Source organism: Arctopsyche grandis, chromosome 11 (assembly GCF_051622035.1).
Source record: "Arctopsyche grandis isolate Sample6627 chromosome 11, ASM5162203v2, whole genome shotgun sequence".
Lineage (NCBI taxonomy): Eukaryota > Metazoa > Arthropoda > Insecta > Trichoptera > Hydropsychidae > Arctopsyche > Arctopsyche grandis.
This window is the reverse complement of record NC_135365.1, coordinates 9,886,649-9,909,764: the sequence shown is the minus strand read 5'-3', so window position 1 is coordinate 9,909,764 and position 23,116 is coordinate 9,886,649. Positions and strand designations below refer to the sequence as shown.

At 33.0% G+C, this 23,116-nt stretch overlaps 1 protein-coding gene across 2 annotated transcripts in view; it reads left to right on the top strand.

Annotated features, from left to right (window-relative positions):
- The window catches only part of LOC143918749 (arylsulfatase B-like), a 28,817-nt gene extending 8,959 nt beyond the window's left edge, over positions 1–19,858 (top strand). For both annotated transcript variants that reach the window (XM_077440786.1, XM_077440787.1), the window contains exons 3-10: positions 951–1,110; positions 5,694–5,920; positions 8,174–8,282; positions 13,395–13,547; positions 14,833–14,990; positions 15,085–15,220; positions 16,348–16,728; positions 19,253–19,858. In XM_077440786.1, coding sequence (XP_077296912.1) covers positions 951–1,110; positions 5,694–5,920; positions 8,174–8,282; positions 13,395–13,547; positions 14,833–14,990; positions 15,085–15,220; positions 16,348–16,728; positions 19,253–19,476 — 1,548 coding nt within the window. In that variant the 3' untranslated portion in view covers positions 19,477–19,858. The remainder of the gene's footprint in view (positions 1–950; positions 1,111–5,693; positions 5,921–8,173; positions 8,283–13,394; positions 13,548–14,832; positions 14,991–15,084; positions 15,221–16,347; positions 16,729–19,252) is intronic.
- Positions 19,859–23,116: the final 3,258 nt, after the last annotated feature.

Genomic DNA, 23,116 nt, shown 5'->3' with positions numbered 1-23,116 from the left:
TTTATAATGTATACATAAATTTCCATTGTATGTTTTTGTATGAAAACATTATAAATAAAAAAATCTAATGTTTTATACACATTTTAAGCTAGTAAAAAGAATACTCCACATCTATATACTCTTCTAATTAGAATGGAATCTTTGTTAAATTTTTGAGATCCTTTTGAGATACACCTTTGTTTTTTTAAGCCTACTTTCAAAAATGGAATAAATATTACAATGCACAGTATAATAACCAAATTGAACTAAAATTTAATTTGACCGATTTAATAATTTTATGCCCGTTTATTTTTTGTTAATTAATTACGTGTCTTTTCGCACTTCAAATGCATGCATAGAAAACACGTTCCCAAACGCTATTAAATAATGTCTAAATTAATAAAACTTAACCTACAGTTCATCCCATTTGCATTTTTAAATACATACATATCTAGTTAAACAACGCATTAACAAAAGTATGATAAAATCACATCTGCTTTATAGCAAATTAATTATTCACACTTCCAATCAAATATGCAAATCTTTAGTGTTTTTCAGTACAATTATGCTATGTTAATCAGTTATATAAAATATTCACCACTCAATCGTGTTTCACGACGACTAATCCTTTAGAAATATTTTATTATGTACCAGAATATAAACGTAGACTTGATTTATTTGCTATTAAATACATCCGCTTCAATCGGAAACTATGAAAGATTTAATTTAAATTCGCTTTATAACGTATTTCATCGATTTTGTTCAATAATTTAACAGATTTAAATATCAATAATATTATAAATATGTAGTATATACCATTCACGTAATCATACCTATACAAGCTGCCTAGTATTATTATATACTAAAGTTCGAACCTCGAACCTGAGCATATCGCACTTACACTTGACCACATTTCCACAATACTACATATTTTCATATCCTATTTTCAAACATTTTATTGAATATTTCAGGGATGGAACGATGTTGGATTTCACGGTTCGAATCAAATACCAACACCCAATATAGACGCCCTGTGCTATAATGGAGTTATTTTAAATAATTACTACGCCCAACCAGTTTGCACACCATCAAGAGCCGCTTTGTTAACTGGGAAATACCCCATAAGGACAGGTACGTACAATTTATTTAAGTATTTTTTTACTAATTTATAATAACTGCGATCATTATATGTATATATATATATATATATATATATATATATATATAATATATATGCTAAGTACATATGTATTATATGTGTAGTTCTGACAGTCGGGAAAGCTCTCCAACAGTTGAAGTGGTACTGAATCTCAGTACTGGAGTAATATATACAAAGTTGATTACGACGAATGGGAGACGAATTTAAACGTAACTGCATTAGGCAAATACGATAACGAAGTGAGTGCTGGTGGTAGGAATAAATAATAATAAAAAAAAGTGCCAGGACACATCTGTCAATCCTGCGGGTTGGAAAAACGAACCCCGTAGTATAATTTAAATATGCAAATGCTAAAAATGAGCGAAGCTCTTGCAGATTCGCAAGCTACTCTGCGCGACACTCTCACTGCATCCCGAAATTTTTATTTTATTTTTTCATCATACGATATCTGACCGTGTTTTGTAATACTTTTGGGTTCATCTAAATATACAGAGCTTTGAAGAAATCGTATATAAAAATTAGTCCTCTTAATAATGCCTAATACAAGAGTCGAGCCAAATTTAAATAAACTTAAAACTTTGGGTCGCCTTTATATCATATCTTCCTTAGCGAACTAAGGTTTTAAGTTACATATTTAATTACACTAATACTTTACATAAATCCTCTAGTATGCATATTATATATTTGTATGAAGCTATATATTTAATTACATTTATCCTTTACGTTAATAATCTAGTATAAGTATTATTTTTGATTCATTTAAAGACTATCATTTAAGCCGGGACTATAATTTTTATATTGTAGTACTTTTTTATGCAAATATGTATAAAAAACAGTGGAAAAAATCGACTGTATGGCACGGAACGTGCTCGTGATTTCCAGCTATGGTGGGCGTATAGTTATGTCATTGCTAATTCGAACATATTATTTCCAAAATTCTCCTACATTTCTTCAAATATGGGAATCGCTGCTGTCGATCGCTGTCACATATCACAGAATAACATCCAAGAAGTGAGTTTTTCCAAGAATTGCGATAGTATGATTAGGCGTCCTAGCGTATTTTTTACATGTGCAAAACTATATAAAACTAGTGTTTTGCCCGTTGATATTTCAACGGGTGGTTTCGGAAAAAATATTGATACATGCATTAAAATAAAGTTATATGTATAATCATAATAATAACAAACAACGATTGTTGTCATGTAATCGTAATCGTAAATCACAACTTAAGTCGAAATGGAAATGAAAAAACCGGAACCGGAACTGAAATAGGAATTGGAATCGGAATAGAATTAATTAATTTTAAATTAATTAATCCTTAAATTTGTTTTTTTTTTTAATCTCCATACTTGTCAATGCTCCATTCTCTATTTGATCGGGCATATGCTACTTTAGTATCTAATCTGCATCACAAATCGCACAGCCATAAAATAATTACATCGTAATATTTTACATAATACATATGTATGTACATATGTACATATAATGGTTCGTTTGTATTATGCGCTCAAGCCGGCCAATGCACGTAAACAGCCATACGAAAAATATTCTCAAGTACATTCTATGTATATGGACATATTCATATATTTAGTAATGTGTTCGTGAAGTATACCAAACAGCAGCAACCGACACGATCTATTCATATTATACAGCAGCACATATCACCGCAAGATATCAAATGGGAACTTGTTTTCTTTATCCACTTTTGAAATATTCACGCATGACTTGACGTCATAGCGGTGAGTGCACGCGTACTAACTAAAGTGCGCATGCATGCGCATATGAATATTTTCAGAAACGTCATATTGTGACAATATTGATTCGACGCTACGACGCAAGCAATGTTGCGCTGTATTGTCGCGCTCTGTTATATATATATGTAGGGCGATTTTGCCTTGCACTCGTGCAAAACAAGCATAAAATGCCGAAAACGGGTGGTGCTGTATAGTATGATTAGAATGAGTCTTTTTTGTGCAGTGCTGTGCCGAGTTGTTGACGTGTAGTGCTGGATAATATAAACGTACCTAAATTAATTCATCTTAATACTCAAGTAATATGGCATATTTGAATTCAAGCACAATTACTTTATTGTATAAAACATTTATAATATTTGCATCAGGCGTTGAAGTTTTCTTGGGATTGCTTTGCATTATGCTTTGAATGTAAAGGATTTTCCTTTACATATGTACATATTTATCTCAATATACCTTCTTGAAATAATGATATGTGAAGTAAAATTAAATTTATATAAAAGCGTTGCGAAAATTGAGTCAAATAAAATTGAAAAACATTAACAAGACACGGTCGATATAAATTTTTTATTTACTTCATATCTGGAATAAATCACATTTATACGTTGGTTTGTAATTATATTTTATGTACATTGCTAAAGTTTTTAATTGCTACCTATTCGTAATAGTTCTATTAATTAAATAAACCAACCGCAATGCAATTAATGCGCTTTTGATAACGTCACAGTCATCTTAAAACAATAAATAACATATCACGCGTATCTAGTTAACTATGATTGATGATACAATCGCGTGATGTATTATTACACATTTCTGAAGCAACGCACCAAAACGTAACGACCTTGCTGGACCCCGACGATAAAAAAAGGAAGCGAAAATAAGAATGAACATTAGCATATTTCACACGTATAAATATAAAAATTTTCAATGGCATTTCCGCCATCACACTCCCATCTTTGGAAAAATTGAGCCGGAGAGGAAAAATGAGACCACTTTCGTCCCAATACAATAATTATGTGATATTGCGGGAGCAACACGCACCACGTGTTCGAAATCTACGTGCCAAGTTGGAATTGTATGAGGTCTGTTTGTACACACACGTCACGAACCCAATTTCGATTTTCGTCATAGTGCCTTATTTTCTTACCGAGCGAGTTTAATTCACGGGAAGCTTCTATTCATATGTTAATAACAACATCTTCTCGAACGAGAAAATCCCCTTTTATCGCGCGAGCAAAACGCCTCGTGCGATTTTCACTCGTGAAAATCTCTCAGCGATTTTACCGAACGCTGATAATAATATTTCACCTATGAAGAAGACATGCGAATGTATGGAAAATTCTATTTGGAAAACCTCATTAAAACATGTATTTATGTATGTGTGAGGGGAAAAATCAGGACCGGGGAAAAAAATCCAAAAAAAAAAAATGTGCGTTTAATGATTTGAGTTTAATATTTTAATATTTAAAAATTATTTTTTTAATAATATTATTAATTAATGTTTAAATACATTTAATATTTAAATATTTAACACGAAATTTTACATATTTTACACAGAAAAAATATACATATGTATATAATAAATCAGAAAAAAAAGAAATATAAAATAGATTTTATTATTTACAGTGAATTTTATCGATGAATTCGTCACCGCTGGGCAAAAGTATACATAATTAATCAGAAAAAAATAAATATAAAATAGATTTTTTTTTATTTATGTTGAATTTTGTCTACGAATTCGTCACCGCTGGGCAGACGGGAATTTGCAGGCTTCGCTTACATCGCCTACCATTTTAGACCGGGCTTCAAGCTCGAGAATTTGTACCTTACTTTTCCCCCCACCCCCTCCTCGTTTATATTTGTTTTCTGGAAATACATTCGTATAGTCCCAGAATTCTGTTTATTTTTTATAAATAGTTTTATTATATTATTATTATTATTATTATTATGAGATTATGCTTTATTCCAGTCAGTTTCATTTCAATAGTTCGATTGACTACATACATATATATGTATAATAGAAGAAATAACATCTCATAACGTAATTTAACATCATTTACCGCTGAATTTGAACGTTTGGATAAAAAAATTGGGATACAAAACGAATCTTTATAAACGTAGTGAAATCAAAAACAGTCCAAATAAACCCATAATAAAAAATATATTTTTTCTTTTAAATTTCTAAAGTATTTTAAAGCAATAAAAAAATTAGAATCAATAGAAAAAACATCGGATTATTGATATCTGTACTCCCTTTGAGCACAGAAATACTAGATTTTAAGTTAAAGACTGCAAAAGCCAAGAATCTCTGAAAATTACGCATTTTGTAAAACGCTCATATCTCATACTTAAACGAAGCAAACTAACAAAATCATTATCATATTCGAATTCAATGACTTAAATTTAGTAACTATGTAGCGTAATTATTTTATATTTATTTTTTAATGCAGTTCCTTTGCTATTTATAATATTGATATATTTCTTATACGTTGAATCTTTCGTTTTTTAAGCATTAAATTCAAGTTTGTACATATAATATTGCCTGTAGCGCATAACACGGCGTCAAAATCACCGAATACCTGAAGTATAAAAATAACTTAATTTAAAACAAAATAGAAGCCATATATGTATATGGGTTTATTAAAATTTTGATCAAGTTTTGTTTCGTTGAATAAATACTATACACATAAAATATAGTACGTGATGTACATATGTATAAAATTGGATCCCACACATGAATTGAAACTCTGAACAGTATTGAAAATTAGTACACGGTATAAATTCGTTTGCTTTCATTCCAACAGGTATGCAAGGGAGCCCCCTGAATAATTTGGACCCAGCAGGACTACCCCTGAATGAGAAACTTCTACCCGAATACCTTCGAGACCTCGGCTATACGACACACGCTATTGGAAAATGGCACTTGGGGATGGCTCGAACTACGCAATTGCCCACTTATCGAGGATTCGATTCACATTTTGGATACAGGGGAGGATACACTAGCTATTACGACTATGTGCTTCAACAATCGGTCAGTACTACATACATATGTTATACTATTGCATTGACCTTATTTTAATATAATTTTTAACAATGTTGGCTTAAATTCTAATTTGCGTATTTATTTAAGACATATTCATAAAGAAAAAATCGTTAAAATACGTAACTAAAGGTCAATCGTTTTCGTCATTGAGATATTAAACAACACTAACATGATAAATCGTAACATTGTATTGTATAGTAAATTTTGACATTTTTAGATTCGTGATATGAATATTTGCATTTAATTTGCAGCTTATTACCGAGTTTCGATTCTTATCGTTCCTATTATATACTATTTATATCAAAACATTTTTTTTTCAATTGTGTAAATGTAAATTTTAACAATTGCGTACTTTTATGTGTTTAAGATTATATTACACAATAACATTTAATGTATTATATTATTCAAATTCAATACGCGTTTCAATATAGCAATATTATAATAAATCAAAACCTGTATTATTTAATTTCTCCCATCTAAAGAATTGCAAAACTTTTGATTGATCTTTTTTTATTAAAAAACATTTCACATACATAGACCATTTTTACGCATTAAGTTCTATTCATACTGGCACAGCTCAGATATTATTAGTAGTATTAGTGTACTAAGAAAAGTATTCTTTGGTACATTATTTGTGGACAAATTCATATGTTCCGTAATATGTACGTGGCGCAGACCGAGCAGCAGTAGCCGACACAATCTATTCATACTATACAGCAGTAAAAGTCACCGAAACGTATCAAACAAAACTAGTTTAACTTGGCCACTGTGGAATATTTACGCACGACGTGACAATAGTAGTGGATGCACGCGTACTATGACGTCACTAATGTATATATATATATATATATATATATATATATATATATATATATATATATAAGCCAATTTTTCCTTGCATTCAGCCAAAACCTGTATGAACGTGAGATACCGTATAGTATAAATATAAGTAGTCTTTTCCGCGCACTGCTGTACCGGGCTGTTGCCTTGTAATGCTTGATAGTATGAATCGACCTTCATGCAAAACTTTTCTTATATCCATAGTAAAAATGTTCAATTTAAATGATACATTTTATTTATTTACAACACTAAGAGAATTGTGTAAGAATATTTTTCAAAGGTAAATTCCTCAACTTTTACTATGCAATTCAAGTCAGATGAAACTTTTCTCATAAAATCAAGCCTCCTTTTCTCTACGTTGAAGTGACTTTCGATGATAAAGTTTTATATTATATATGAGACGATTAAATCTGTCTCGAAATCAATGGAATTCATACGCATATATTATTTTACATAGCTATATTTCGCTGAAATCTCAATTAACTAATATTTGGTTAATGGATATATTTTTAAAGCAGTTTCTTGAAAAAAAATTCCTAACCGCACATACATACATATGTATGTACACACAATAGACACTCATTTAAGATCCAACATCGTCGCGGATGCCAATAAATTACCCTAAGTAGCCACGAACGATCCATATACTGATGTTATCTGCAAAATTGGCTACGAACCGAGCGAAAAACCATAGGGTGAAGGTGATTGAGAAGCGACTAAAAATAACAATAGGGCAAAAACAATAAGCGCATAATTAACAAGCGTTTAACAAATTAATTAGCGGAGTCTGAGGAGGGGCTCCTGAGCCACTTTCGACCAAATAAATAACACTACTCTTTTGTGCGATTAATTGCAGCGGGAAAAAAAACAAACAACGTCACGAAGAGTGTGTGAAAACAATTGGGGGGGAGGAAAATTTAAAAATCAAACTCCTAATCGGTTTTGGAGAAGGTCGAGCTTATCGTCGATTGACCGAACGTGTCCTTGTCCAAAGCCGGAACTTCCGAGAGCCGGAAAACCGCACAATGACTGGCCGACTGGTCTTCAATCTCCGTTTTGCGAGCGAATCTTGAATGACGTAGGTAATAAGTGTAAAAAAACCCGAGTGTACGCATTCCAAGTGAATAATCATCGCTTTTCGTGAGGCGCCAACTGGCACTTAATATATACGAAATGGAAAAAAAACGGTCCGAAATGAAGGCAAAAGTGACCCAACCAGATACGCAATCTGCAGGCCATTGTTCCCCTGTGAAAATTTTACGTCATATCTAATAAATAAGTACGAATGTATTTTTCTTCCGTTTCCTGCTGTTTAAAAAGACAATTTATGAGTAGCATAACGCGTGTATGTATGTGACCTCAAAGCAATGATATAATAATGTTGTTTTTTTTGTTATTTAGACCGACAATGAAGATCTGTTCGGTTTCGATCTGTATCGAAATTTGACTGCTTCTTGGAGCGATGTTGGAACTTATGCCACCGATCTCTACACAAGGGAAGCTGTAAGCAGTATGTATTTTGAGTTAAATTTAACATGTTTTAATTTACAATAAGGATTCTAGGACATTTCATTGCGGAAAAAACTCGTTGACAGATTTCATGTAACTATTTTTTAATTATATTATATGTACGTTAGTAAAAATCTTCTAATATATAAAAATGAATGTCTGTGTGTGTGTCTCGAATAGGCTCCTAAAACACTGAACCGATTACGATGGAACTTTCAGGATTTGTTGTATGCATGTCCGGGACGATTACAGTGAAAAAAAAACGGGGAAAATGGGAATGAGTGTCATTGCAACGCAATAATTTCAAATGTGTTCGCTGCCTGCGTTTTTCCGACAATTTAGAACGGGAACGGGAACGGGAATTGCATGCGTTATTGTGGCATTGGAACGCATGCCGGGTTCAGCTAGTACATATATAATTTATTGTTTTGTTGATGAAAGAAAGCTAAAAGGTTTTCAATTACTAGGTACATATGTATGATTAAAAAAAATCATTGCTCCAAATATTTAAATAACGGTTTCAATATACATTTCAAAAAGTACAGTCAACATAAAAATTAAAGATTTATTATCCAGCAGCGTAGCTCGGTAGTTGCGTTGATATTAAGCACCGAGAGGTTACCGGGTTCAATACCGTGAGCTGACCTTGATTGAAAAGAATTTATTCTGAGTATAAGACAGTCAGACTTGGATGTTTGAGACTTCAAGTTTCCTATTAGAGTTTGCCAATGTATCTGATTTCATTGTTGAAACGGTTCCTCCATCAAATTGGCAACAAAAACATCCTACCCACTATTTAACAACTATTTGAATATGTTTTAAAAAAATTATTATCTATAACATAGATGTCTCGCTAATTCTTATATATTTACATATAGTATCTGTATTATGCTTATATGTATGTATGTATTATTATATATGGTATTTGTATTATGCTTATATGTCTGGTCACAGTGACGCGTTAGAGTATTCTGTAATGTCACTGTTGCAAAAATATGTAAATAAATGAATATGTAATATTGTGAACAAAAAATATTTGCATGAAATCTGTCAGATAGTTGGCCCCGCGATAAAAAGCCATAGTGATGAAATGGTCAAGCGACGAAATGTCCGGACACGAAAATAAGGTATATATGAAAGGTTGAACTTTCTTATTGCAAACAAATTGTTCTCAAAATAGTCGTCTGCAAGATAACAAAATAGTATAGAATGAATCTTTGGATTGGGAGTTGACTCTCGAATTCTTTGAATATTTGAAATAAGTTGGAATTAGAATTGTGGATGAAACAAAAATAAGAATTATATTATATTTATTATGAGATTTTACTAAGTTGCTGATGATTTCAGAAACAATTGAGACACAGGTTTTTATTTGGTATTTGTATTTTTTGTATTGCAACTATTTGTATTAATAAACCCTTTGGGTCCATCGGCTATGCCACCTTTCCCAAGTGTTCTTATATAAAAATAAATAAAAAATTACCGGGGCCTGGTTTGAAATGGTAAGCGATATAAGCAAAGCCTGAAAATTGCCGTCTGCCTAGCGGTGACAAAATCCACCATAAGTAGTCAAGTACTTATTAAATGCACAATTATTTTTAATCACTCTTTTTTTGGGTCACTTGATTAAATTTCCCCAGATCAAAAACACAACCAACATCATTCAAGCTTCTTTCTACATATCCTGATGTTTCATTTTGGTCGATATTTATAATATTTTTATTACAAAACTCTACATGAATTATCGGAAAAAAGAGCGACACGTGCTCTATGTTAACAACCAGATACGTTTAAATATACCAATGTACATATGTACACGTTAAATCGAAATCATTTATTGTTGTTTCGTCTCTTCCGAATAAATGGCTCATTACCCGAGCAATGTCGGCGTGTTGAGATGCTAACCGACGATAAGTGAATCTAAATCGGCAAGATGAACAACGACTTGGGCAATTTTAAACACACGTTCATTTTGAATTTCATTCTTATATTTTTTTATATGGATATGAATATTTTTTGCGTACGAAATGACATGAAAATGTTATCAAGGAGATCTGAATCTAAGGTCGTGGGCACACTGCGCAACGGTCGCCATTGTCGAGAGCCAACAACAAACCGAACCAACGACGTACCATAAATTTGACGACATTAGACAAGAACAATGAACTCGACTATAACTGAGCCATTGTAATTATTAATAACGTCCGTCACTCGTAAACACCGCAGATTGATGATCAAGAAAGCGCATTTAACGGCGGGTATTCAACTCTTTGAATATACCTGTATTTTTGTTAACAAATTTCATACATTTTTACAATCCAGCAGTTTTAGATATCGTACAGAATATTCAGTCACTTGCTATATTAGAGAATGACTTAATTGGGTCACCTTTGGTATGCTTTAGTCATTAAACTGGCTAGAGCACACGCTTAGGTTGCTGAAGAGGATGATCCAGCAGATGTTGAAAAAATTACCCCAGAAACAAAGTGAATTCAATTTGTGTTCAAATCTGGCACTGCAGCAGAATTATGTAGGTTCTAAGACAGAACTTGATTCTGCTGAACTAACAAGGAATAAGAATTTGAATCTTACTAATATTGATATCTTCTTGTTAACGTATTAAGAAACTTAAATTCTGCTGTAATATTTTAGCTAATTTAAGTGTGTTTGCCATTAAATTGAGTAAAGTTGCCAAATAAGAGAAATTATAAAACTTACATATCTTTACAAAGTTGTTTCGACTTGTCTTTAAATCTGATACTCCAGTGGAATCTAGTTTTAAGATTGATTCATTTGGAGAAGCTTGAATAAGATGTTGAAAATCAATTATGAAATAATTAGAGAAATCGACCTTCATCGCTTTTTATGAACGTACAATATATGTAGATTTACATATACACATAATTACATAACGCTTGAATTTTAGCCAGATATTTTTCAAATATAATAAAAAGGATATTCGTATGTACTTTGGGTATATTTTTGTCACGTTTAATATTTATGTAGCTTGTAGCATGGAGAACCTCAAAACTCGGAATGTTAAAATATCAGAGCTATAAGATCGTATCTAGTGTATATCTGGACACAGTCCTACATACATACATGTATGTAGTATGTCAACCTTCTTCTTTAGAACAATATGCTCCTTAATAAGGAAAACAAAGTTCAACCAACCTTTCCAATAAGGAAAATCAAGTTCTTTGGCTTCTGTCCTTTTACTTCTATGATACAACTAGTGTTGTGCCCGTTGATACTTCAACTGTGGTTTCGGAACGGAATTGATACATGTAGAACAGCTGAGGCTATTTCAGCAGGCACAATACAAATAATTCTCTACATGCATAATATTCTGCTCATAATTTAGTGTGTCATTTATTGCTGCCCTCACGCTACCCCCTATTTTCATCTCCACACGTACAATTGGCCGACCGCGTACAAATAATCATGTACATACATGATTATTGTGTTCTTTTCGGTGTTTGCGGTGCGATCTCCTGCATTATTATGAACTTTTTATCATATAAACATATGTACATCCCTTCCGTTTTTATATACATATGTGTAGAATCTGGTAGAATCATCACATGTGCAAGATGACAAATTAAGCATTATTCAACTTATACATGCTAACCTAAGCATTCATATATACATTCTTCTAAGCTAGAAAACTAAATCCCGCATACATATGTACATATGTGCGTATATTATATTCTAGAATAGTCACTTTTCGGAATAGAACCTCTCATGAGAAGCAGTTGCTGCCTGACTGATAAGAGAAAGATAGTTTTCCTTGTACTTTATTAGAAAGGATAATACATAAATGAAAAAAATGAATCTCACCACATTGGAGATGAGAAGAAGTCAAAGATAAAGATGAACTTTATCGAAAATTTTAAAATATTAAATAATTATTACAATTGTCCTATGTCCAATCTATTTATGTTCAATGACAACAGTCATCTTAGAGGTCACTCTCTCAGACTCCTAAATGAAAAATTGAACAAATTGATTAGAGATTCCTCAAAACAAAGTGGTTAAAGTTTGGAATTGTCTTCCCAACAATGTAGTAATTTCTGAAAATCTTATTATTTTTAAAAACAAGCTAGATATATTTCTTAAACATAAAGGGATTTTATAATTCTTCTTTTCCTATATTTTCATTTCTTTCTATATTTTCTTTTTCTTTTAGTTATCATCTTACTGTTCTATTTTTTTATCCCTGTATTTTCTTTTATTTCGGTTTTTCTTTTTATTGTTTACTTTTTTCTCTTAATTTTATTTTTATTTTTTACTCGCTTTCGATTTTTTCGTCTGACAAAATTTGGGTCCGATCGTTTTCAAACTTTACCAAATTACTCCATTATCGTTCTCGGTGACGTCTATTAGGAAGTTGCCGTATTTATCCACACTTCTCCGATCGTTTTTTTCCTTTTTCGCCACCCTCTCGCTATGTCAGATTTTAATAGTTCAAAAGCCTATAACTTTTTCTTTTTTCACTCTATATTTTTATGGTTATCTTGAATGCTTTATTTTTTTCTCATTTAATTTATATACCTATGATTATGTATAAGTCAAACACCTTGGGTATATCGGCTTTGCCACCTCCCCCAAGTATGCTAAATGAATAAATAAATAAAATAAAATAATGTACATACATTAAAAATGACTTTGAGAAAATTTCGACTTTCGATTTCAAGTACATATCATCCATAAATGCAACAATGACGACCTCTGCATTTATCGATGCACCTCCATGTCTATCTAGCAGACTTATCATCAGCTAATTTGCCGGATTGGTGATCAGCGACAATGCTTTGTAACACGTACACCATTGACTCTGTGGAAACTGGCACGGGACGTTATCTTTTTAACCCATTAACACCCGGCCACGTCGCGCTTCGTCGCGTTCACGCATTCATTCATCCGACAAGAAAGATTAATCTCGAAACGAACGGCCAACGCCTCACGTGTAATTAAATTAATGCGCTGTGTATATATGTATGTCTCTGAAGAATGATGAATGAAAATTATTAAAAAAAAAATAATGCCGGGTTATTGTTTTTGTATGACGGGAAATGCTGGTTTGTGATTTTATTTTATTGTTAAATTTCAGTGATTAATGATCACGATCCACGGGTGCCGTTGTTCATGTATTTGGCGCATTTGGCAACTCACGCCGGAAATGAAGGAAAACCACTGGAGGCGCCTCAGGAGACTGTGCAGAAGATGGCTCATGTTGTCGATGCAAACAGGCGCACTTATGCAGGTAATGTATTATGCAAAGTGTGAATCAATATGCTTTATCGTTATTTAAAAAGTACAACAGATTTAGGTAGATATATAATTCGCAGAATAATTACGTATATCTTGAAGCATTCAAAACAAACAAAATATGAGAAGCAGGTCGTAGGTAAAAATCAGGTTAGGCTAGTCTACCATAATCTTTTATACGTCTCCTCATTTATAAAATTATCTCAAAATATGCAGAACTTTAAATTTAAATTATGAGATTTATTTTTGAAATTGTAAATATTAAGATTTATTAATCATTTCAAACCTCATTTAAATAAATTTGAAAGGTGAAAGGTGAAAATGAAAAATTACCAAAATGGTTTAATTTTTAAGTACTTTCATATAGTAAAATCCTACTCCAATAAAAAGTATATATATTTTTATTACTGATTCTTCTAAAGAAGATGGATTGACGTATGTTCCTCAGTTTTAGATCCCGATATTCACTCCTTTCTGTTGAAAAGTTTTGTAGATAAATTTTCCTAACAAAATTTTGTCAATTAAACGAAACCCTTCTACTTATTTTTCTTCTTATTGAGCTTTCTTTCACTGATTTCTTAAATTTTCTCTAACTGTTTATTTGAACATATTATACCCATCACTACTTAGAAAATCTATTCCTTATTCGTGTCTATTATCCGAAAAAAAATGGAAAAAACTATTCTGGTCCATTTTTCTAACACCCCAAAACCATACGCAGACTTTTGGCTGAATAGACACTTGGCTGGCGGAAGCTTGGTCGAGCGAACATTTGACCGATTGTATATCGAAATTACTCAAAACTCACTGATAATTTTAAACAATTAAAAATTTCATTCGGCCAAATGTCCGTCGGCCTAATGTCCGTTCGGCCAAATGTCCGTCGGCCTAATGTCCGTTCGGCCAAACATCTGTCAGCCTAGTGTTCGTCGGCCAATAGTCCAAAACAATATTCACTGCTCATATTTGTTTTATCAATTAATACTTAAATTTAAACTATTCAAAAATTACATAATGTATATACTCAGTTCTAACAAAGCTTGACTTTACGTAACCTGATGAAGTTTCCACTTAAAAAGTACTAAACATTCAACATAAATTATTCATACTAATTTAAATTCACAAATAAGACAATACCCAACTTCCTTTCAATCTTACATTGCGTATCTGTCGACAAGATATATCACCGGTAACTTTTATTGCATACTAATAAATCTAAATTTTAATCTACCTCAACGTAACAGCGTTCTCTATAAACTTGAATTAATTTTAATTTACAGCGATGGTATCCAAACTAGACGAGAGTGTCGGAAAAGTGGTGCAAGCGCTGAAAAACCACCAAATGCTAGACAACTCCATAATCATATTCCAATCGGACAACGGAGCACCCATGGTGGGTGAATACAAGAACTGGGGTTCCAACTGGCCACTCAGAGGGGTACTATTTTATTTATACACACGATCAAAATTGGCAAGTTTCAACGATTAAGCACTACAGAGTAAATTTGAACTATATTATAATTGCTTTTCAGATGAAAGACACGATGTGGGAAGGGGGAGTCAAAGTACCAGCTTGTATGTGGAATAACCAGTTGAGAGGCGCACCACGTGTTTCGTATGATCTCATGCATATAACCGATTGGCTACCGACCCTCGTTACCGCAGCAGGTATAAGCTAATTCAGATTTATATAACCACAATATTATACAAAATTCACACCTCCGAATTATTAAGATTGGAGCATACGGGGGCAACATTTATTGTTAGAAAAAGTTACATTTAAAATTAACATCTACTTTTGTAATTTATATATATATATATATATATATATATATATATATATATATATATATATATATATATATATATATATACATAAAACGATCAAAATCTAGTCGAATAATGTGTAGAAGTTGCTCTATTTATAAAGTCCTACCCCCACTACAAGGAAAAGATGCGCTAAAACACTTTCAGTACACAATCCTTGCGTGCGCATCTTTTTCGTAGAGTGGGGGTGAGCCTTTTTAAATGGAAAATCTGTTTGTCTTATGTCAATCTAATCATTTTATCAATATATTCAATGAATCCAGATATATCAAAAAATTGAATTTTATATTAGTTAGTTGAATAGCATTAAGTTAGAGACGAAAAGATGTAAGTTTTACAATTTGAAACTATTCTACTTCTTTACCTTCTTATATTTTATAAATTTGAATTTACCATTATGGGCTCTGAGCGATACCTATAGTGTTAAACTTGTACATATATACAATTTTAATATCATATTCAAATAATGGTGTCATGGTAGGTCGGATGGTTTTGCCAATTTGATGAAACTCTGATAGGAAACAATCGACTTAGAGCCACAAATATCCAACTTTGAAATACGAATAAATTATTTTTAATCGAGGTCAACGCAGGGCTAGAACTCGGGATCCTATTGGTGGTTAGCATTAACGCAACAACGCATTTATCCAAGATTAGTGAAGAGAAGAGCCTATTTTCAAGATTCTTAGTTTAGTTTCAAATTATTAGCCTGGTGGTATTCAAATAAGCAATATCCTAAAAATTCTCAGTATCTTTATAAACCACTACGACCCTAATATATGTAATAAGAATACTACTAAGCAAATGCAATGACCCAAAACTTAAACTTTTGACGTTTCATTCCCACACGTCAAGGCCAGTTGCCCAATTTTCTGTTGAAGTTTCAAACACATTTAAATCGATACTCATTCACAAACAACGGTGACTTTTCGATTATTTTTCAAATTTCACGTGTTTTCAAATAACAGGTGGTTTCTCTACGAGTTTGCCATACGACACGGATGGCTTGGATCAGTGGAGTTCGTTGTTGGACAACACACTTTCAGCCAGATCCGAAGTCCTGCTCAACATCGACGAAAAGAAGAGAACTGCTGGCTTCAGACGTGGGTCCTGGAAGTTGGTGATCGGTCAGAGTGGAAACGGAGACTATGACCACTATTTTGGAGAAGATGGCACCCGCAATATTCGTTTCGTAGCCTACGACTTCTATGGTATTTCCAACAGTGATGTATCCAGAGCTTTATCAACCGTTTCCAGGATTACTACCCAGCATGAGATGGCTGTTTTGAGAGACAGTGCTACAGTACGATGCTCGTGGAGGAATGTCTCCACTTGTGAAACTGCCCCAGGTAATTAAAATACAAACTAAACTTCTACCATATTGCGACTTTAAATTTAACAAAGAAACTTCATCATTATTATGTTTATTTTCACACATTTCTGAGGAATTTCATAACGCGCCCAAAAAAGTTCTCAAATCATAAATTTTACAAGAAAAGTCAAGGCTAGTTGATACAATACATATTTTCTATTAATTAAATATTAACATTACACAATAAAATATTATATTAGTCTTTGTTTATATTTTATAATACAAATACAGATTATATTATATGATATGAAATTTCATTACACAAATTGTTCGTTGAATTAGACTTAAGATTAAGTTACAGTTGAAGTGTATTTTCAGTTGTAATATAATATATTCCAACAACGTCTTAGGTCATTCATATTCGTATACAATTCAACCAGTAAATTATATATCTGTTACAGTAAAAGCATATTTCAAGTTAAAATATACTTTCACTACTGAAAATATATTTTCACCAATTCAAGCAGTGAAAATGTATCAAACAATGAATTTACAACGCTTAACTCTATAAATTTAACCCTAACAACCCAATCTTAAATGCATATGGCCAACACTTACTTAACCTAGCCTATCCTAACCCCTAAATTATATTATTATATATTATATATAAACCAACCCTGAAAATGTAGCTGGTTATGATTTCATTGAAACGTCAGTGAAAATATATTTTCACTTGAAATATAATTTCACTATGACATATCTACAAGCGAAAATACACTTTCAACAACCAGTTGTAAGACAACAGTTTATTTTTGTAGTTATGAGTCGAGTGACGTTTTCACTAGTAAAAATATATTACAACCGAAAAATATACTTGAACTATAACGGTATATGAATCAACTTACGTAGGTTAGATGGAATATATTCCAACTAGTCAAAATACATTACAACTTAAAGATACACTTTAACTGTAACATATACACTAATGAAAGGCTCAAAATTTTAAACAATACGCGATTCGATAATACTATTTGTCAGTTTCAAACACTCCATTCGCTATTTTATCAATTAATATAACTTTAAATCAGATCCGTAAAAATCGTTGATTCTGTTCAAGAACAATAATGAATTTCAAACTATCAGACCTCACTGTGAAAAAACGTTTATTATATGACCGAATTTTATATTCGAACTCTTTCTATTGAAGTGTTCAATGTGATGGAAAACATTGAAGAAGGTAAATCGAAAATATTCTAATGTCACTCTCTTACATATCTTTAATACCTACACTCGCATATGTATCTATATATCTCTATATATCTATATATCTCGCATATATCACATGTATATACATATATACATATATCCAGAATTATCCGCACAAAAAAGGTCAAAAATTATTGTATACCCAATGCCCGGGCTCGCTCTCGATAGCTCCGACTATTTTTGTATACTTTATTTTGTCTTAGAATGTCTAACCAACTATTATTAAACGATCTTTGTCTAATATTTAATATTGTGTAATCTAATATATAATTTGGAAAAAGACTTTGTATATATGTATGTATGTATCCTCCGTTCATTCGTTCGTAGATCCGTGACGTCATCGAACAAATGATTCGATTTTTTTATTCGATTCATAGGCGCTGATTCGCCTTGGTTCAGGGGGGCGCAGGGGGCGTTAAATGCTCAGGGGGCTCAGGGGGCGTAGCCCTAGACGGCGAAGGTTCGGGGGGCGCAGGGGGCGTAGCCCTAGACGGCAAATGCTAAGGGGGGCGTAGGTGGCGTAGCCCGAGACGGTGAATGCTCAGGGGGGCGCAGGGGGCGTAGTTTTAGACGGCGAATACTCAGGGGGGCGCAGGGGCGTAGCCCTAGATGGCAAATGCTCAGGGGGGCGCAGGTGGCGTAGCCCTAGGGGGCGCAGACGCCGGGGGTGTACATATAATTTTTTATAAGAGACTTACTATATACGTTTGTTTTTTCGTGACAGTCAATTTAATAAAAAAACAAATGAGTATTCAAATAAATTGATATAAAATAAAACTATTCAAATAAATTTAATAAAATGTTTACTATTAGATTAGTCATGTTTAAGCGGTTTATTTTACAAATACCGAGCGAAGCCGGGTAATACAGCTATTATATAATGTTAATACCTAATGACCAAATGAAAAACTTAAAAGAAAAACTGCATTTTTCTCCAAAAGGAAAAATTGACTAGCACTGACTGTACCATAATAATTAAAACCATCACAACTTCCTCATTCGGAAATCCATCAAACTTGACCGATTGACCATAGCTATTCCACGGAAATTACCAGCCCGAGTCCATGGCATTGATTTTAAAACGCATACAATGTCGCCGATCCATAACCATGACCACAATCCACAGTCGATTGATTGCTTCAACGGTGAAAAACGAACGGATCCAACTTGCACATTTTTTTCAATCGCCGTAACAATCCGTAATCGAACGAAGAAAAAAATAAACAATCGAACCGGAAGTCGTCAATTAGATTTAAAATAATTCACTCATTTGTTTCTTTTTCGTATATTTACAGGAAAATCTTGCCTATTCGACATGGATAGCGATCCTTGCGAGCAGAGAGACTTGTCCCGTATATACCCTCACATAGTCAGGGAGATGAAGAGAAGCTTGGTGTACTATAAGGGCAGACTTGTGCCTCAGAAGCCGAGGAAGCAGGACTACAGAGCGAATCCTAGCAGATTTAACTACACGTATCATCCGTGGCTGGACCACTGCCTCGTCAACTGTGACACGTGATAAACGTTTAGGAAAAATAGGATAGATCTGGTGCGAACGTATATAGTAACATGATAATATATTCACAAGGAAATTTTTGAGACTTTCCATCGTGTCGATTCAGCTTTCGAATGTGTCGTCTAACTAAAACTTAATGTAAACTAATTATAGTTAATATACGCATACTATAGTTACTTTTTGTTTAATTAAAAAAAATTAATGTGTTTAATCTAAGTACTTAAATTCAAATTGTAAATAAGTTAATTAGTGTGATTTTTATTGGCTATAATATTATACTGCCGCTATTGATATATTTATGTAAATACATTTTTTAACTTGAAACAATGTCGAAACCAAAGAAAAATCAAAAATATTTAAAAATAAATAAAAGTTTACTTTTTTTACTTGTCTGAGTTTTAATTTTTTTATCACTCGAAAATTGATGAACCCTTTGAATGCTGACCAACGCCGATCGGTGTTTTTCTGACTAGTCTATGGGCTTGTAGAATTCCAATAGGCGTTGTATATTGAGCATGTACAAAGTAAACAAGAATACTACCCTTTAAAGGTACATAATTGGAAGAAAAAAAATTGGAAATTGCATTGGAAAAAAATGCATTGAACATGGGTCGTGTAATCCGTGTCGTTCATTCTTCAACGTTTATAAAGACTCGTTTACACCGAAATTTCTGAATATATAACCAGAATTACCCGATGAAAATCCCTAACTGCTGAGTATTTTACATTGTGTCTTGGAATTTAGATTGTGAACATTACATTTTGACAACAATGAAGAAGATGGAACTAGTTTTGGAAAAATACATTCACTAATAGACTTCTTTTGCTTACTTTATATTGTTGCAACATATATTACAGAGTCTAAACACACCTTTACAAAAATCGAAATTCTCGGCGTTATTTATCTAGGGTTTGTTTGGATTGGTTCCCGCAAAGATGCACTGAATAATGGCGCAGTTTCGAGAAGTCCTAATTTTCAAAGGCACTCAAAAAGAACTTACGCAATATAATTCCACAAAAAAAAGGTTGGTACCCTCGGATAACATTCAAATACACCTTGACTCTTTTTTATGGAATTCTATTGCGTTAGTTCTCCTTGAGCATTTTTGAAAGTTTGAATGTCTCGAGAGTGCAACTATCTCAAGTGCATTTTTCCGGTCACTGTTTGGATTAGCTACAATTTCAATATCTGCTTTCTATTGGATTTGATTTTCAATTTCAATACCTGCTTGGACCAAACGACGTCGTACTGTTGACGTAGATATTTCACCTTTTCGTCCTTTAATTGTTGTTGAATATTTTTTTTTTGTATTAAATCGATTCTTGGAAACAAGCCTGGCGATTTTTCGATCCACACGAGGGCCAAATTTTTTTTTAAGTACCACTATTAGCTCGCCGATTGAGTGTGGGGTCGCAATCAGTCTCCAGATTTTGTTTTATTTTTCTAATAGACGCCCTACTAACACCCTCCATTGTTGCGATTTTGTTTTGAGAAAACTTTCCTGTATTTAATAATGATGTAATGCTTGCAATTTTTTCTTTAGAAAGATCTGATTTTCTACCCATCTAAAAAAATCCAATAAAAGTTTTACACGCAATTTAAATCATAAAACAAAGTAAAATTTCGAGATATTATATACCAACTTACCTTAGAAATATGATAAAGTTGCAGAAAAAGAAAAAAAAACACAGTGCTTTTCACAAAATAATGAATGATTTTAACGGAAACGCACGTCAATATTGAACAAAATTCAGACGCAAACCGATTTCAAACATCTTTCTTTTGTTTTTGAAGACCTTTTGAGGGATAATCCACCGATATTTTTTGCTAGTGAATAGAGTTGCATTTAAGGATAAGATCACAAAAAAAAATGAGGCCAAAAGTTCCCATAATGAGTTATTTAAGACCGTGACAAATTTACCCAAACGCATCTCGAGAGGGGTGGCGTAATATTCTGGTCAGGGACTCTATATGTAAAAAAAATAAATAAATCGATAAACTTTCAAGCATTTGAATACAATTTTACAATGGAGGGGAAGAATTTCGGTTAACGTAAAAGCCCCTTTCCTCAAATACGACCACTAAAATTCACCTCCACATCACTGCATCAGAATGCAAGTTACATGCAATATCGAATTTCACCCACAGGCGTTACCCACACATACACACACGGGAGATTTTGCATAAGTTTTAACGCAATTCCCAAACAGGGTTAGAGACAAATGCGTGACGTCGATTCAGATTCAATTTGGCGCGTCTTCTTGGGTTTATCCCGCTCTTGCAATTACAAGAGCGGGATAAACCCTGGCGGCTCGTCTGCGACCCGCCAGATTAAAAGCCCATTACATCCGTCGACCCGAACGATACGTACGCTAGTGGGGTGACCGCGATTCCCGTCGAAATCCGCGGGACTGTTCGCATGCGGGTGACACCGCAAACGCAAAATTCCCCTAGAACGATTTGCGGTTTTGTCTGTTCAATACAGCGAAAAGTTGGTGCCGTAGTCGAACTCCATGCGAATTTTTACGCACTCGTACACCTTTCGATTAGTCTGTATGTGATATGCGTGAAAGTGATTTTCAATTGAAAATTTAATTCTATACTAAAACTTCGATCCGATAAACTAAAAAAATATTGTAAACGATTTGTGATATGTACCTACATATGTAATGTCACTATGGCGAAAATGTAAATAAATAATTATGTATGTAATTTTATGCACGGCGCAATATATGTATGTACACACATGCATAGTGCGTACATAATAAGATTATGTACATAGTATACAACTATAAAAAAAATCATTATTTATGGATATTTAAAGAAAAAAAATTCTTTCTGAAGTTTTAATAATCTATAAATTCTATCAATGGGGACTGTACTATTCGCCCTATTGTGTTGAATAAAAAGTTATTATTATAAATTTATAAATGTAAATAATTTAATAATATATAAATAAAATATAATTTATATAAATATTAATAAAATTTACATTTTATAATTAAAAATATATATTGTAGCATATGCTAAAAGGAGCCTCGGTTTTAATTGGTTTTCGAGGATTATCTCCAGGCTTAAGTGCTGTCGGCTTACAATGGAGACCCCCGAATGGACTTACTGGTCGGTAACGACATTCGGTCACTTCCCGCTAGATTTCTCAGAACTGACAGCGCGAAAGCGTGGTACTGAGTATATGGTACGTGACTATAACAATAGGTAAACAAACGCGTCGAGGAAGATGCAGTGAGCGACCTACCCTTTATACGCAGGTACTTAGGCCATATGAAGGCATTATGGACGGAGCACTGACTGTACGTGGATCTCCTTAATCACTCAATAAATGCTGTGAAGCGACTTTGGCCTTTTATTTGGATCCTCCATCCAAATCGCTCCTTTTAGCATATATTAATAATAATCAAAAGCCACACCGATTTTTACAAGCTTTTTAATAGCTTCATTTTGTTAGTGACGTAATTCACTTTTTATTACTAGATTTTTCTATGTTTCACTAACGATTCAGTATCTATTCCTACAGTCTTCCGATCGTTTTGAAACTTTGCCATTTTGCGCGGTTTGGTCAACGATGGAAATTTAAATCGATTCTGATAGTTCAATGGTGAAAAATAATCGTAATAGTTACGT